The sequence below is a fragment of the Carcharhinus amblyrhynchos genome, chromosome 8, assembly GCF_965287045.1.
Source record: "Carcharhinus amblyrhynchos chromosome 8, sCarAmb.v2.hapA, whole genome shotgun sequence".
In the NCBI taxonomy this organism is placed as follows: domain Eukaryota; kingdom Metazoa; phylum Chordata; class Chondrichthyes; order Carcharhiniformes; family Carcharhinidae; genus Carcharhinus; species Carcharhinus amblyrhynchos.
Genome location: NC_137331.1, coordinates 75,514,243 through 75,532,462, shown reverse-complemented (window position 1 = coordinate 75,532,462; position 18,220 = coordinate 75,514,243). Strand labels below are relative to the sequence as shown.

The 18,220-nt window shown below is 40.7% G+C and overlaps 1 protein-coding gene across 1 annotated transcript in view; it reads left to right on the top strand.

Moving 5' to 3' along the window:
• Window positions 1-13,571, top strand: part of kcnk9 (potassium channel, subfamily K, member 9) — a 45,032-nt gene extending 31,461 nt beyond the window's left edge. The window contains exon 2 of the mRNA XM_080194947.1: window positions 11,779-13,571. Within this exon, the coding sequence (XP_080051073.1) occupies window positions 11,779-12,620 (842 nt within the window). The 3' untranslated portion in view covers window positions 12,621-13,571. The remainder of the gene's footprint in view (window positions 1-11,778) is intronic.
• Window positions 13,572-18,220: the final 4,649 nt, after the last annotated feature.

Here is an 18,220-nt window from a genome sequence, read left to right as displayed (position 1 = left end):
CGCTTTGACCCATCAAGTCGAGAAACATCTGAATCCCACCATCCCAACTGCCAGCACTTGGCCCATAGTCTTGAATGTAATCATGTGCCAAGTCCTCATCCAGGTACTTTTTAAAGAATGTGAAGCAACCTGCCTCCACCATCTCTCCAGGCAGTGCATTCCAGACCATCACCACCCTCTGGGTAAAAACATTTTTCCTCACATCCCCCACTAACCTCCTGCCGCTTACCTTGAACCTATGTCCTCTCATGACTAATCCTTCAACTAAGGAGGACAGCTAATCACTTATCTATTCTGTCCATGCCCCTCATAATCTTGAACACTCAATCAGGTCATTCCTCAGTCTTCTCTGCTCCAACAAAAAGAACCCAAGCCTATACAACGTCTCGTCATAACATAAATGTTCCATCCCAGGAAGCATCTTGGTGAATCTCCTCTGGACCCTGTCCAGTGCAATTGCATCCTTCCTATAATGTGGCAACCAGAACTTCATACAATATTCTAACTGTGACCTCACCAAAGATCTAAACAATTCCAGCATGGGACGTGGGTGTCACTGACTGTGCCAGCATTTATTGTCCATCCCTTGCTGCCCTTGTTAAGAGGGCAGTTGAGAGTCAACCACATTGCTGTGACTCTGGAATCGCATGTAGGCTAGGCCAGGTAAGGATGGCAGATTTTCTTCCTTAAAGGACATTAGAGAGCCAGATTGGTTTTTCCAACAATCGACAATGGTTTCATAATCATCAGTAGGTTCTTCTTTCCAGGCTCTGTTTTACTGATTTCAAATTCCACCATCTGCCGTGGGATTCAAACCCAAGTTCCCAGAACATCAGCTGAGTTTCTGGATTAATTGTTTTAGCAATAATACCACTAGACCATCGTCTCCCCTATTTCTATACCCCAATTAAAAAAGGCAAAAGTCCTGTATGCCTTTTTCACCATTCTGCTAACATGCCCTTCAGAGAAAAAGGCCAAGGCCAGAATTCTACATTGATCAGATGGATGCATGCTTGACCAGGAAGAGTGTGAAGCTGTGGGAGAAGACGTTCTGACATCATCATGCACTTGCTCAATATCATTTTGATCAGCAGATGGGCACGAGAGTTGAATGTGCAACCGATGATAATCTGGAAGGCAATTTAACCCATTAAGGGGCAATTGAAAACAATTTTAAGTGGTCCATTTGTGTTTATGGTTGGTGGCCAGGTTGATAGGTGAGGCAGCATTTACATTTTAGCTGCAACCATAATCCAGGATAGGATGAACTTTCAGCGGTGAAATAAAATGAAAAAGGTATCTGGGGACTGAGGTCTGTATATGATTTAGCTGCCTAGACTTGTGGCATAATTTTAACATCATTATTTATATTTCATAGGTCAGTTGCTCTATGATGTAACTTTGCAGTGGCTGTCGAGGAAGCACATAGAAGTGGCAGCCCTCTTCTCACCCACCCTGGCAGTACTCAGTCTTTCACAGAGCACGTTTCACAATGGATGGTCATTAACTGGCCAGCTGGCATGAAATTATGCTCCGGGGCTGACTAAGGCTGGGAACATGTTTCAAGTCTGTTTCTAGGCCTGCCAAGTGTGCGTGTCTGACTGGTGAAAAATTCAGGCCATAGGGAGATTGTAGACTTAAATGTATTAACACTACTGCAACCAATTCAGAACACCTAAGAACCTGTAATGTGTATCACTATATTTTCATCATGATTCCAAAACTTTCACATTGCACTGATGACTTACATCTGGGAAATGGGGCAGGCAATTTTTATAAGAGCTTAGAGCGCATCAACTAGTTCTTCTATTCCAATCTACAATGTATTGCACCTAAGTTGCACTGAGTGAAACCAAGCCCAGGTTTTCTGATCAGGATCAGAAACCCATTTTGGATCCTGAGCAAATAAAAAATTGCATACATGCCTTCTTCTGATTTTTCTGAGCATTCTTCCAATGGAGGGCGGATCCTTCATATTTGACCTAGTGTAGCAAACCTTGTAGGGAGCATCACAGAGAATTTGTGCAAAAGCCATGCCCCCTTTGTACAGCATGAGTTGCCATAATCCACTAAAATGAAGTTTAAATGCCCCAAAGCTGGTTGGAAAACAGCTATGGAGAGAAAGTAAATGGTATGAGGGTAGGGGAGAAGTGAGTGAGTGGGTAGATTGACAGATGGAAATCAAAGTGGGTCAAGTGATAGGTGGGTTGGGTGACAGCTGGGTAAGTGGATAGATGAGTTGGGATGTAGTCAGGTGGCGTCAGGGACTAGTCAGGTCCAGATGGGAGAGGGTTGGAGTGTTAGGGAGGATAGCTGAGAGGAGTGGGGTGTTGGGGAGAGTGGTTGTCGGGAGCGTGGTTGGGGTTCAAGGAGGTAAACTGGATAGTTGGGGGTGAAACTGGTGGTATCTGTTGTAGGTTTTTCCTGGGTAACTATCCAGGTAAACAAGTTGGAATAAACAAAAATATTGGACGCCAACTCACAATTTTGGACCAAGATTGTCCGATCAGGATCGGAACTCCTTTTTCTGACCTTGATTGGACAAAAAAATTGGACCTACTTACCTTCCCATGAAAGATCCTTCACGTTCAACCCAGGAAACCTCATAGGGAGTAGTGCAGAGAATCCACATAAAAGCCAAATTTCTTTTCTTATGGCACTAGCTGCTGTATTTTTGTAAGTAAAGAGCTCAAGTGTTCCAAAGCTGCTTTGAAAACGGCAGTGGAGAGAAGGTGTGAAAGGGTTGGGTGATAGGTTGGTGAGGTAGGTAAGGTGGCAGGTGGATGAATGGGTGGGTAGGTCAGAGTAATTGGATCGTATGGCTGGTCAGGTCAAGTTGGGAAAATCATGGAGTATTTGGGTATGTGTGTTTTGTGTGTGGCGGGGGGATGGGATGGGAGGGGGGTGGTCAGTGTGAGTGATTATGGGAGGGGTCATTTGTGATAATTGCTCAGGAATCAGACTAGATTTTTTCCTGTCTAATATTTCCTGAGTAGCTATCCAGGTGAGTACTGCAGAACTGTCAAAAATCTCCACCCTTAACTCAGAACTGGAGATATTTTCAAAGAGTTCTGGGAAACAGGCTTGAAATCCTTGCTTTGGGATTTCCAAAGAGTCCCATAGCATATCTACTGGGGTTCATCCAGTCTCTGACAAACTGGAGACTGGAAGGTCTGAGTCCACTAACATAAAAGGGCAATGAAAGCAAACAAAAGGACTAAACAGAAGCCATCTTCTTGTTTTCCATGAATTGATGAGAGGTTTTTTTTCTAAATATCAACATAGCAGGTTACGGTCCTTGTGGTATTTCTCCTAATATGCGCATTCCTATTCAATGATATTAAGTCTGTATCAATTCCCTTTTACCTCTGTGTTGTTTTCATGCAGTATCCTATGTGATCCCATCTGAAAGATAAATGCAATTACATCAGTTACCCTTTTGGATATGGGACAGGACACTGGCGGTCAGGAAGATTTCTAAAATTAGATTTATTGTAGCAAAATTCATTGATATCTTCAGCATGTATTGCCTTCACATAATATGACACAGGGGAAGAAAGTACAGCTGCTTCTTTAAAAAAGATACTTGCTATCTAGTTTACATTTTACACATTTCTGGAGAATTCACTCTGGAAACACATCATTTGGTTCAATACTGATCAATAACAAATCTGATTTTCTTAATTCCATCAGTTTCCTTCTTGCCCAGAAGGCACTGACTTTTAGTAAGATATCAATATATCCTTAATTTTCTATGTGTGAGTTAAGCAGTGGCTATTAGCACGATATTTACTTCCTGTGGGCTACATTTGATAAACCCCAAAATAGGTGTGAAATGCTGACGGCTTATTAATGGGTTGCAACTCCAGCTTTTCGCTGCCTCTTCATTTCAAAGATTTCAGCATTTAGCCAGCACTAATCAGGCTGTTGATTGGCTGGTTGTATCAATAGGGATGATGCACTGCGGTTGGAGCAGGTGCTGAAAGTCTTGCTGGAAGTGAACCTGATCTGGGAAACATTGAAGACTGGCACAACATGGGCTGTAAAGTTCTTGGATGCTACACTGGTGACCTTGAGTGGAGGAGATGGAAAGAAGGACTGATGTCCTGTATCCACCAAGGGACAGAAAGCCCTCCGGATGCAATTTAACATAGAGCAGATAGCCATGGAGCCTAATGTCAAGAGTCAAGCCTCAAGGACCCAAATGCAGTGCTGCAAGAAGTTCAAAGACTGCACATGAGTGGTCAAGGTCAATGAATGTATCCTCAAATGTTATATCCCACCAAGTGCACTATTAGCCTCACACACTGTTCAGTTCACCACACCTCCATCATCCACCTGCAAAAAATTTCTATTAATCAGGATACATACCTACTTTGTATAGTGCAAGCTCACACCCACATCTCATAGGTCCCTGCTCTTCCAGCTATTATCTAAGTTAACCATAGCACTCAAGCAGATTGCATGACACTCACTGATGCTCTTCCCTGTCTCTTGCAAAACAACAAGCAACGTCCAGAAGCAACAAGAGCTAACTAGAAGCTTAACGGGCCCATTTGCCTGACTTATTATCTATGGATGTGATGGTGCTGGCAAATATTAGAATGACCGTTGTTGAAGCTGTGGCCAATGCCAAGGCTGAAACTATCAAATATGATGGCATTCTCAAAACAAATCCTCTTTCATTCATCACTTTACCTTCACCCCACACTTTATTCTGATTTTCAAGCTACAGATGCTATAAGCATGTACCTTTTACTTTACATTCCTACTCACACCACAATCTTCCCCTCATGTTATTTTCATTCAGTTACCCAAGAATTACAAACTGGTCAGGTAGTGGAGGAACAACAAGTGCACAATGATAATGAAGATATGTGGTTACTTGATTTTACACCATCAGCTACTAGCTCAGATTCTAACATTGTGTTTAATTTAGAGGATACATAAAAGTAGTATTAGACCATGCTGAGACACAGGTTCTGCTACAGGGGGTAACCTACGCAAGAACGTTGATAGGTGTGCACAACGAAAGTGTGGTGCATTGGGGAGCTGATTGAAAACTTGCAGTCAACATTAGGAAGTGTGGAAGGGTCAAGTACAAAGTACAAAGGATCAAGGGCTTTGCACAATGCTTGGAGCACGCCCTTGCCAGAAATGATGATGAACTCCATTCACATAGTACGAATCCAACCATGATGCTCCAACTGATGGCAATATTGCAGCACCAATTGCCATAGAAATAGCAGCCATCTAATATCTGAATGTTATAGTGAAAGCTAAAACTGTTGCCATGTAAAGTTACTTTGAAGCCATGCAAGCTTATATTGTTCCCATCATTGCTATGGAATGCAGTTTGCAAAGGAGCTTCATGGCAATCCATTTATCTGCACTCCCTTATACTACTAAATTGCTGAGGCGCTGCCCCAAGGGAGTGGCAGTGATTTCATGGGACAAAAGCTGGCTGTCCTCACTCATGAGGACATCATTCATTCTCCAATCCTGCAGCCAGGCCATCTAGATATGGAATTATTTGAGGTTGTCCTCCAAGTTCTTCTGCCACTAAAAGTCAGCAACCTTTTCCAACCAGGCTGCAGCTACAGGCGTAGCGTGGCAGGTGCACTAGAACAGGCAAAAGCAAAAAGAAAACAGGCACAAAGGAAGAGCAGATAAGTGATTTGTTTAATTCTGCAAGCAATATGTAATGATTTCATTTATAAATTTTGTTTGGAATGTTTATTTTGTGTTGGTTTTTATTTTTGTATTGTGGTCAAGTGACAAGGGAAAGCTAATATGTGGGTCAATGGTAACCACAAGGATGTTGATAAGGGGGGATTCAGTGATGGTAATGCCATTGAAAGTCGAGGGGAAATGATTTGATACTCTCTTGCTTGAAATGGTCAATGCCGGGCAATTGTGTGTTGCAACAAGTGCCAATGTTGTTCAGGACTTCATATGGGCATAGACCGCTCAGAGTCACAAATGTTGCTGGGCATTGTCCAATCATCAATGAAACTTACCAGTTCTGAAACCTAATGATGGAGGGAAGGTCATGGATAAATAACTGGAGATGGTTGGGCCTAGGAGATTACCCTGAGGAACTTCTGCAGTGATATTCTGGGACTGAAATGACTGCCCTCCAACCACAACAATCTTCCTTTATGCTAGATATGACTCTAATCAGCAGATGTTTCTTATCCTGATTCCCATTGACTCCAGTTTTGCTAGGACACGGCACAAATGGTTAAATGCTGCCTTGATGTCAAGGGCAATCAATTGCACCTCACCCCTGGCACTCAGCTCTTTTGTCTGTATTTGGATCGAGCCTGTAATGAGGTCAGGACTTGAATAACCTTGGCAGAATCCAAACTGAGTGTCACTTAGCAGGTTATTGCAGTGTAAGTACTGCTTGATAGCACTGTTGATGACCCCTTCTATCACTTTGCTGGTGATTGAGAGTAGACTGATGGTGAGATAATTGGTATGAGAAAAAGCTAGCTACCGATAGAATAACAGATAGTAAGAGTGTCCATAGATATTTGAAGAAGGAAAGAGGTAACTAAGTGAGCATAATAGAAAGTGAGTCTGTGAGTTAGGAATGGAAAATAAGGAGATTGCAAATAAGCTGAAAAAGTATTTTACCTCTGTCTTCATAATTTTTCGAAAGTAAGTTTTGAAAAGGACATTGGGAGGCTACAGAAGGATATAGATGGATTAGGTGAGTGGATAAATATCTCACAAGTGGAATATAATACAGGAATATTAATGTGAGTTTAGCCCCAAGTTCACAAAGTTCTGTACTCAACCAAATGCTTGCCTAAAAGCCTTAAACATTTAGTCAACAAATGGGCTTAATCTTATTAATATTAGTAACTTACTTCGTGGTCAATAATTATTTTCTATATGCTTTCTCCCATTTCTCAAAGTTATGTCTCCTTCCTAACATTTAAACTTCCATGTAGGTGTGAATCAGTTTGTGCTGGAACCTGGGCAGCATGATGTTGGCACAGTGGTTAGCACTACTGCCTCAGGGGCCTGGGTTTGATTCCTGGCTTGGATCATAAGAACATAAGAACTAGAAGCAGGAGTAGGCCATCTGGCCCCTCAAGTCTGCTCGCCATTCAATAAGATTATGGCTGATCTTTTTGTGAACTCAGCTCCACTTACCCACCCACTCATGATAACCCCTTAATTCCTTTACTGTTCAAAAATTTATCTATCCTTGTCTTAAAAACATTCAATGAGGTAGCCTCAACTGCTTCACTGGGCAGGGAATTCCACAGATTCACAATCCTTTGTGTGAAGAAGTTCTCTTCAACTCAGTCCTAAATCTGCTTCCTCTAATTCTGATGCTATGCCCCCTAGTTCTAGTTTCACCCACCAGTGAAAACAACTTCCCTGCTTCTATCTTATATATTCCCTTCATAGTCTTACATATTTCTGTAAGATCTCCCCTTATTGTTCTTAATTCCAATGAGTATAGCCCCAGACTCAGTCTCTCCTCATAAGCCAACCCTCTCAACTCCGGAATCAACCTAACGAATCTCCTCTGCACCTCCTCCAGTGCCCGTATATCCTTTCTCAAGTAAGGAGACCGAAACTGTACACAGTACTCCAGGTGTGGCCTCACCAGCATCTTGTACAGCTGCAACATAATCTCGCTGCTTTTACCTCCATCCCTCTAGCAATGAAGGACAAACCTCCATTTGCCTTCTTAATTATCTGCTGCACTGCAGACCACTCCTTGAGATTCCTACACAAGGACACCCAGGTCCCTCTACACAGCAGCATGCTGCAATTTTTTATCATTTAAATAATAGCCCATTTTGCTGTTATTCCTACCAAAATGGATGACCTCACATTTACCAACATTGTACTCCATCTGTCAGATCCTCGCCCACTCACTTAGATTATCTATATCTCTTTGCAGACTTCCAGTGTCCTCTGCACACTTTGCTCTTCCACCCATCTTAGTTTCTTCTGCGAATTTTGACACATTACACTTGGTCCCCAACTTCAAATCATCTATGTAAATCGTAAACAATTGCAGTCCCAACGCAGATACCTGAGGCACACTGCTAGTCGCTGATTGCCAACTAGAAAAACGCCCATTTACCCCCATTCTTTGTGTTAGTTAACCAATCCTCTTTCCATGTTAATATATTACCCGTAACACCGTGCACCTTTATCTCATGTAGCAGCCTTTGGTGCAACACCTTGTCAAATGCCTTCTGGAAATCAGGAATCCAGATACACCACATCCACAGGGTCACTGTTGTGTGGAGTTTGCATGTTCTACTTGTGTCTGCATGGGTTTACTCTGGGTGCTCTGGTTTCCTCCCACAATCCAAAGATGTGCAGATTAGGTCGATTGACCATGCTGAATTGCCCCTTAGTGTTCCAGGATGCATAGCTTAGAGGGAGTAAAGGGTAAATATGTGGGGTTAGGGGGATAGGGCCTGGATGGGATTATTGTTGGTGCAGACTCAATGGGTGAAATGTCCTCCTTCTGCACTGTAGGAATTCAATGATTCTGTCACAACCTGGGTCTCCCAGGTGACAGGTGGATGCTCCAAACTTGTGAGTGGTTGGCCACTTTCTAACAATTGGCAAGTTTCCGTTATTTCATGACATTTGCATCATATATGATTATAGAACCCTCTCTTCCTTTGGCGTCAGTTCCATATTAAAGGGAGCATGAAGGATCATTGCCTGGAGCCCTGACAATTCTTCTTCTGACATCTTCCACCCTTCTAAGATGCATGCAACTTCACTATTGTGAGTTCATAAAAATTAAGACAAATAACTTATTTAGCATCTTTGCCATTCCTTCATCTTCTGTGAGAATTCTGCTTCCACTTCTGATCAGTGTCACACTTCCCTTAATCGGTCATTTTGTTTTAAAATAAAATCCTTTATTATATCCTGCATTGCTTCTAATCAGCATGATCACATCAGAGCAATTTGCCTGCCATGTCTGATGGTTTGTAAAACATGGTGACATTAATAACATTAAAATTCATTCCAGTTAATTGCTTCTGAGTAGATAGTGAATAGAATTTGTGAATAAAAACTAATTTTAGGACCAAGGGTGTCCTGGAGGAAGAGCTGGGGGGTGGGGGGTAGCGTGGTTGGTGGTTAAAAACAGATTTGATACAGTTTTAGGTTGGATCAATGTGTAAAGTCCAATACCATAATGCCCAATGTGCTGGGAACACCTATCCTTTCTCTGGTTCATTGTCCCTTTGAGACCAACCTGGGCTGGAGAGAATTCTGAAAGAGGGTTAATTGGATTCCTGATGGTGACATCATTAGCTTCTAATAATTGCCCATGGGACCCGTGGTTATGGGAATGAACAGCTAAGAAACAAGGGGTAAATAGAAAATTAACTGCAATGGAATTGGATCAGCCTATGTTTTCTGTTTGGCAGTTCAGTTCACAGAGAATTCACATAAAGAGGAAACAAATAAGGTTCTAACTGACTGGAACAGTTTTCTGTTTGCCAGTCTTCAGGGTCCTGGTGTTGAATCAGGCCACTGAGAACATAACTCAGACTATGTTTTATTATACAGGTGGAAAAGGAGTGAGCTGAAGACAGGAAGGGCATTGGAATGTAGATTGGACAACACCCATTGCAGCTGTTTTTATTTTGCCACTGGCCACCTAAGTAGGTGACCATCTAAGTAGGTCAGTGAAGGCAATCTCTGGGCATACTGTGCTATCAGGACGCCTGAATGAGAGAGGATTCCTACACCTTTGCCTTTTTGACAGTAACCATGTTCTGGGACTTTGGACAGAATACAGCTACTGGTGAATGTGACTCATGGAGCAAAATGTTTAAATGAGACATCCTGCATAGCAAAGATGAGTTGGGAAGACTGAGATTGCACATGGTCCTATATTTGTGTAGGAAATAATGTGAGTGCTTGTAACTATGTGAAATATATCTTTGTTGTATTGACTTTTTAAAGTGAAATTTACCTTTCTCTTTGGGAGAAACTTATGCTTTTTTAGAACAACTGCAAGAAACCTACATTCTCTGGACTTTTGAACAGAATTAGATGTATAAATGAGTTAAGCTGGATTTTGGCAGATGTAACTGAGGAGATGAAACTAATAGTAGAGGAAAACTGCCGCAAATCAAAAACCTGCAAATTTGGTACAATGAGGTATAATTCTACTTTCATGGTATAGTTACCCAAATCTTTCCAGAAAACTTCTGCCCCCTGTGTTACTTGGTGTTGACTGATTAAAGAATCTTGTTAAGTTTGTGTGTAGATGTGAAGGAATTGAACTGATTTGAATATTTAAATGCAATTTTGCCTTCATTTAATGAATTGTTAATACTGTGATTTAACTGTGTCCCCTCCATGACAGTCATACTTTTGTCTTCAATCTGAAGAATGGGACAAACTTACCTTGGACATTGCAGCGGGTCCTGAGATGGTTGTTGTAATAGTTTATCAGAACATCTCTAACTGTTGTTCACTCTGGGGGGCTTTAATCTTCAAAATTTAATTGTACCAAAAAACTTCCAATATTTTGCCATTGTGTAGAATAACCACACATGTTAACGCACAGAAATAAATTGCTCTTTTTTTAACAAGTCTACAGGATACTTGATAATATCATAGGCAAGATTTTCTAGCCCCCAACCCCAGCAGTGTATCTTCCGGCAGTGGAGATGGTCCGCCACTGGCTGGCGATGGGATCTTCTGGTCCCACTGATGTCTTTGGGGGAGCGCGCCCCAGATCCCCTGCCACTGGGGAATGTGCCATGGAGTGGATGGTGGAGGGGCAGGGGGCAAATCACTATCAGTGGGGCCAAAAGATTCTACCAGCAGGAAGGGCCAGACATTCCAGCTATTGCTAAATTCAGCCTGGAAATAGCACCACATTTTAAAAGCCAAACTATTCTTCCATCAATATTTTCTGTCACATATATTTTTAAATTGCTGACTAAAAAAAAAGAATCACTGGAGGCAATTTTTGTCTATAGCATATGGGAATCCCAATTCAGGTCTTGGCAATCCAGTTACATATTTATTAAAATTGAAGAGTACATTGTCAAAATCCATCAACCTCACCCATGGCCAGGATTAACCAGTTCTGCCACTGAGCACCAAATTCTCGCTGGTAGTGGTAGCACGCAAGTCTGGAGAATACCACCCATATTTAGAAGTTGAGTGGTATTGTGAATTGAAATCTCTGGAAACATGAATCCATGTATGTTTGGTAATGAGCATTGTTTTTACCTGTGTCACATGTTAAATGAATTTGGTTGATGTCAGCCAAGTCCCTAGTTTACAGTACCCAAGTCAACATAAATCCACAGTACAACAGTTGTATCAGTTTTCTTAAAACACAACAACTCAGATTTGCCAGACCGCAGACTGATTTTGAATTGCTGTGTTTGCTTAAGTTTGTAATACCTGTATGTTTCCTTATTATTATCATTATTTTACGCAATCATTTAAAAACTAAAGGCATTTGTTATTTCATATGTTAATGACAGATACATTTGAGAAATTTCCAGCCCTCTGTTCCCATGTGCTGCTGATGGGCATATTTTAAATATTTCAAAGATAAACAAGTTGCAATGCTGAGAGAGCACAACACCTGTTTCAGGTGTCAAAAGTCAAGAAGAAATAAAAGAGAATATTTTCCCGTCAGAAATGGCTGAGATTAATTCATTTTGTATGATTTGAAGATTAAATTCTCAAACACCCAAAGATTCTGTGTGCAATTTGACTGATGACTTTTTTTTTGCTTTGCAGGATATGGCCATGCTGCTCCAGACACTGATGCAGGTAAAGCTTTTTGCATGTTTTATGCCGTGCTGGGAATACCACTGACCCTAGTCATGTTCCAGAGTCTGGGAGAACGGATGAACACATTTGTCAAATACCTTTTGAAACGAATAAAGAAATGCCTCGGCATGAAAAGCACAGATGTGTCTATGGAGAACATGGTGACCGTGGGTTTCTTCTCTTGCATGGGGACCCTGTGCATTGGAGCTGCTGCCTTTGCACATTACGAAGACTGGAACTTTTTTCATGCATATTACTACTGCTTCATCACATTGACTACAATAGGGTTCGGGGACTTTGTGGCCCTCCAGAAGGATAAGGCTCTGCAGAAAAGGCCGCTGTATGTGGCCTTTAGCTTTATGTATATTTTAGTGGGTTTAACAGTTATTGGAGCTTTCCTTAACCTTGTGGTTCTCAGGTTTTTGACCATGAACAGTGAAGATGAGCGGCGGGATGCCGAAGAGCGAGCTTCTTTGGCGGGAAATAGGAACAGCATGATCATCCACATCCAGGAAGATCCCCAACAGGGCCGACAGAGGTACAAAACTGAGGTGACAGACCTGCAGTCCGTTTGCTCCTGCATGTGCTACAGGTCCCACGAGTATACCAATCAGGTGGTATCTCACCAGAATTCATTCAGTTCCCAACTCAATCCTCAGTACTTTCACTCAGTATCTTACAAGATAGAAGAGATTTCACCGAGCACACTGAAAAACAGTCTGTTCCCCTCCCCTGTGAGTTCTGTGTCGCCAGGTTTACACAGCTTCAATGAAAATCACAGGCTCATGAGAAGGAGAAAGTCCATCTGAAACACTTTTTACCTTGATTTGTTTTTGAGCGTGCTGGAGAAGATGAGAAAAATAAAACAACCTTTCTCTGGGACTCAGAAACCAAGCATGAAGCATGGTTAATAAAGCTCTACAGTAGCAACAATATGCCTTACAGGTGGCAGTTGGAATGTTAGGAACAAGCAACATGTTGGCCATCCACTGAAACTACAAGCTAGAGGACTCGTTAGATTGGCATTATTCTGCTTGGGAAGGACAGTAAACTGTTAGAATGAAAGAGTGTTATTATGGAAGTGGGATATGTGGAAACAATGCATCAGGTATTAATTTTGTTAAACAGTTTAAATACTGAGTTTCAGATTTGACTAACAGAAGAACCTAAATCCTGTTGCCAAAACAGCATGCGCGTGAACACATGAAGCAGTCAGTACACTGGATGTGTTTTCAACAGCTGGCTCTTTATTACTGGATTGTAAAGTGCAGAAAGATCATTTTAGCATGCCAGTTAAAATGCATGCGCTTTGTACAACTGGTATGCATTGTAACTTACCTGAAAACACAAGTTAACTAGCAATGAAATTAATAAAAACCATTAATATTTATTGATTTATGATGAGTATTTATGCTTTTGTGGCAATTCCAGCCATTTGTTCTTTCTCATCTTTTGTGGAGAATTATCGGAGAATGGGACGAGTAAAAATGAATGGTTGGGGTTGCATTTAGTTATTTAGTGCAGTTATGACTGGCATGACCTGGAATTAGTTTTTGAATGCCTGGGTATAAACAATAAGACTAGAAAATCAACAACAAAAAAGATTTTTCTCATTAGAAGGTCTAACAGTTTAAATAATTTTAACTGTTATTTCCAAACTTGATTTTTTTTGCTGTTCTATGAAATAGTTCAAATGATAGGAAGCTGTAACAAAATGTTTACAACTCAAGGTAGCTCTCAGACTTATGTACAAAATGTAATTATTGGGATTGCTTCTTTTTTGTAATGATTGCACTAACATGTATATATTTTACATTGTCTTTACAATTACTGCAGTGTTGTAAAATAATGCACTTTTCTAATTTTTTCATTAAAATATGGCACGTTTCAAAATGTACATTGTTGCTTTTATAACGAATGTACATGGTTAAGGGAAATCATGTAAATTTGCACCACAGAAGCTAACTTCAGTGGTAATATTTTGTACAAAAGAACAGACGTCATAGAGATTTATGAATATATATATATATATATAACCAGATTTGAATGAAAATGTACAGAGAAGATTTAACTGATGAATTTAAGTATAAAGAGATGTTATAAATGACAAATATTTTGCATGCAATAAAAGTTACATTTTTGAGTACTCTTATGTGCAACGTGACATTCGCAAACTTTCCCAAATCAGATCTGTGGTCAAATTTTACAGTTGATTACAGTCATTGTTTATAATGACTGGATGAATAAACACACAGGTAAAAGGTAATCCCTCCCCCATACTGTATCCTCCCTTCTATGGAACATAATGCAGCACCTGTGTCACCAAATGTGACCTGTCTAGAGAGTTTGATTTTTTTCATTAATGGACTAAAGAACTTTCTGGTTTAATTGTTTAACTACAGGTGATAGTGACTAATGGTTCCAACGAAATGCCAGTACCTTTTTTCCTAATCCGAGTGCTGTAACATATTAGACTCAGCACACATGAAGTCAAAGAGAACTCATGTTAGCTTTACCAGCACAAATGATTGATCTTTATCAGACTGCACTGTACAAGCTTATTATGATGTACTATGCTAGACACTATCATGCAGTTGTACAAAGAAGTACCTGCAGATATCAAGTCACCTTTCCCAGACTAGTTAGCCATTGTAAGAAACAAATCTTTGATGTGATACAAATGACCCCAAATGATCAACTTTAGATAGTACAAAAAAGCTTTCTTATTCCTCATTTACTGCTGCCTGAACTTCAATAAATGACCTTTGTATCATTCCTTTGATGACTCGGAGTGCCATACAGACATGAACTAGAAAGCTCTGGAATGGTTCTTTAGACCATTCTGAGAAGTTAAAAACTATTGTACATACTCTATCTCTTTTCCCCACCACCCATTTGCTTCACCAAATAACTATTTAGCTCCTTATAAATGTACCAGTTTTCCATTGCAATTTATTTCATACCATCCCGATCATGTGTAAAACAACATAATTTATAATGTCTCTGTATCCTTCCCCTTTTAAGTTAAAGATTTTTGCATGAATAGAATGTGTGACTAGATATTATTGTTGATGACGTTAATGATTGAATGCTTAGTGTGCATTATTTTAATGGAAGTATTAAGAATTTAAAATAGGTTAACATTTTAACTCTCTTTAAAACATCCTGATAGCTAACATTATTAACACTAGTCAATATCCTATGGAAGAGATGGGGTGGGTAATGAGAGGAGGGTCAGACCAAAAGTGCAGTCTGGAGTGCAGTGAAGATAGTGGAGTGGGTGGGGGAGGCGGGGTATATTGGGATTACACCAGCATATGCTGATGTGAGATTTTTAATGGATATATTCGCTTGAATTCCCTCTGAATTTTTGTTGCTGCATTCCCATAAATTCGGATGTGTTTGCTGAAGCTGGATTTCCATCAAATTACCAATGAGGTTACCTCAATACAGTGCCTGAATATTATACTTTGATATATTTAAATATTAAGAGAGACAGTTTCGGGAGTAGAGATGCAGAGCTAGTTGGAGTTCACGTATTTCTCTGCAATACAGATTGAGGAACTAGGAGACACATGGGGCACACTGCAGCACCACCCTAGCAGAACGTGACAATTTTGCGTAGTCGGTCTCCATAACAGGGACTCACAATGAGTATACAGGGATCAGTGCAATCCATGACTCGCTGTCCTTCATATATGCTCAGTGATGGAGATTGCTTTCTAGGTTATAAGGAAAGATGTAGATATGGGGTGGGAGATTTTTAAGCTGCTCATTTTAATCAAATGCAGGCAATTACTGTTCGTTCAAAGTCAGTATCTAACATAATTACTGCCTCTCTTCACTCTCAATCTTCAAGATATTCCAATTTGGCCAAGAACTCAAAATCTTTCTTGATAAGGATTTGGAAGTAGTTGAAAATGTGCTGGGTGGGTGTAGATGTGGGCTGAAGGCCAGAAACTTGTCTTGAAGGCCAAAATTTGACCTAATAGGCAATGTGGGATGTAGTGGGTGGGTGGGTGTGAGGGAGCTGAAATGTTGTATAGTCTGGCAGAGGGGTTGGAGGTTGTGACGGAGGATGATAATTTTCGGTGGGAAATACCAGGAGTGGGTAGGGGGAATTCAAAGGAGGCCAGTGACTGGGCCATTTACAGTGCTTCTGCAGCATCTACCTTGGATGAGAGGGAGGGCAATCACTATAGCATCTTGCAAAATGGCATACAGGCCTTGGGTCTCTGAACAATTAAAAAAATGTTTTTACTATTTGAAATATGGTTACTTCCCTGTTGCAGTTGATAAATTTGCCTTTCATCATCCATCATAATGAAGCGCTTCAAAAGGATAGCCATGGTACAAACAAATTCCTGCCTCCCAGACTGCCTGGATCTACTACAGTTCACCTATCACCGCAACAGGTCCACAACAGACGCCATCTCCCTGGCCTACACTCAACCGTGGAACATTAGATAATAAAGACACCTATGTCAGACTCTAGTTATCGACTACAGCTCAGCCATTAATACAATTATTCCAATGAGATTCATCTTCAAATTTAATGGTCTGGCGTTCGGCTCCTCCTTCTGCAACTGGATCCTAGACTTCCTAATCCATAGTCTGCAATCATTAAAGATAGGCAACAATGTCCCCCACAATCATCCTCAACATCCATGCTTCACAAGACTATGTCTTCAGCCCCTTACTATACTCCTTATATACTTATGACTGTATGGCCAAATTCTCCTCCAACTCGATTTTCAAGTCTGCTGATGACACCACCGTTATGGGTTGGATCTCAAACAATGATGAGACACAGTATAGGAAAACGATCGAGAATCTGGTGAACTGGTGCAATGACAATAAATTGACATTCCCTCAATTTCAACAACCCAAAGGAGATAGCCACTGACTTCAGGAAGTGTAGTGGAGGGTATGCCTCTGTCTATATCAATGGGAAATGGTTGAGAGCTTCAAGTTTTTGCCCAGATCACGAACAACCTGTCCTGGTCCCTCCATGTGGACACTATAGTTAAAAAAGCCCACCAATGCCTCTATTTTCTGAGGAGACTAAGGAAATTTGGCATGTCCACTACAACTCTCACCAACTTCTAAAGACGTACCATAGAAAACATTCTTTCTGGTTGTACCACAGCTTGGTATGGTTCCTGCTCTGCCCAAGATCACAATAAACTACAAAGTGTCATCAAAAAAGCCCAGTCCATCACTCAACGCAGCTTCCCATACAATGACACTATCTACCCTTCCTGCTGCCTCAGAAAAGCAGCCAACATAATCAAGGACCGCACGCATCCTGGATAAACTCTCTTCCATCATCTTCCTTGGGAAAAAGATGAAGAAGTCTGAGGTCACATACCAACTGACTCAGAAACAGCTTCTTCCCTGTTGTCACCAGACTTTTGAATGGACCTACCTCTCATCAAGTTGATCTTTCTCCACACCCTAGCTATAACAGTAACACTACATTCAACACTCTTTGTTTTTCTTCTCTAGGTACAATATGTTTTGTCTGTTTAGCACGCAAGAAAGAATACTTTTCACTGTATACCAATATTTGTGATAATAATAAATCAGACTAAATATTTGACAGATATGGATCATGTAGAGGCAAGAAAATATGAGATTAGTGAGGCATCTGTGTCAGCACAGACCTGGTGGGCCGAAGGGCCTGTTCCTGTGCTGCACTGTTCTTTGTTGTTCTAAAAACAGTTTGGATCCCAGACCTGAAACCAATTCCAGCTGGCTATCTCCATGTGTGTATATTAGTTGAGGGAAAATCAGGCTCAGTTTAGCTGCCTTGGACATGTGCTTCTTCCACATTTATTTTTATAACTATGTACAACATATAAATATACTTCAAGCAGGGCATAGATTCATATTCTCTAGTTTTTTTTAAAGTACATTGTGGGTAGATGGAATGAAGATGCAGATCAGCCAAGATCTAATTGAATAAAAAGACAGACTCAATGGGTGGCATAATTGTGTTTCTATATTGCTATGTATTGCTTTCCTGTTTCAGTGCATGTTTTAGTGAAATTATAGTAATGCCTCTAACATTATAGTCATTACAATAATTTATTGGTCTTCGAAGGTCTGTCTTTAATAGGAAGCTAACTTAATTGAAGCATTTAGGCAAAACCTGAGCCTATGCAAGTCGTTGTTTTGCCTAGTCAGTCAAAATGTATAATTTAAGTGGCTGTTGTATTGAAATAGATTATGTTAGTGACTTTTAGGCTGGGTTTTCACAGAGGTTTATAGAGTCATCGAGGTCTACAGCATGGAAACAGGCCCTTCAGCCCAACTTGTCCATGCCACTTTCTTTTAAGCTCCCAAGCTAATTCCAATTGCCCGCATTTGGCCCATATCCTTCTACACCCATTGAATCCATGCAACT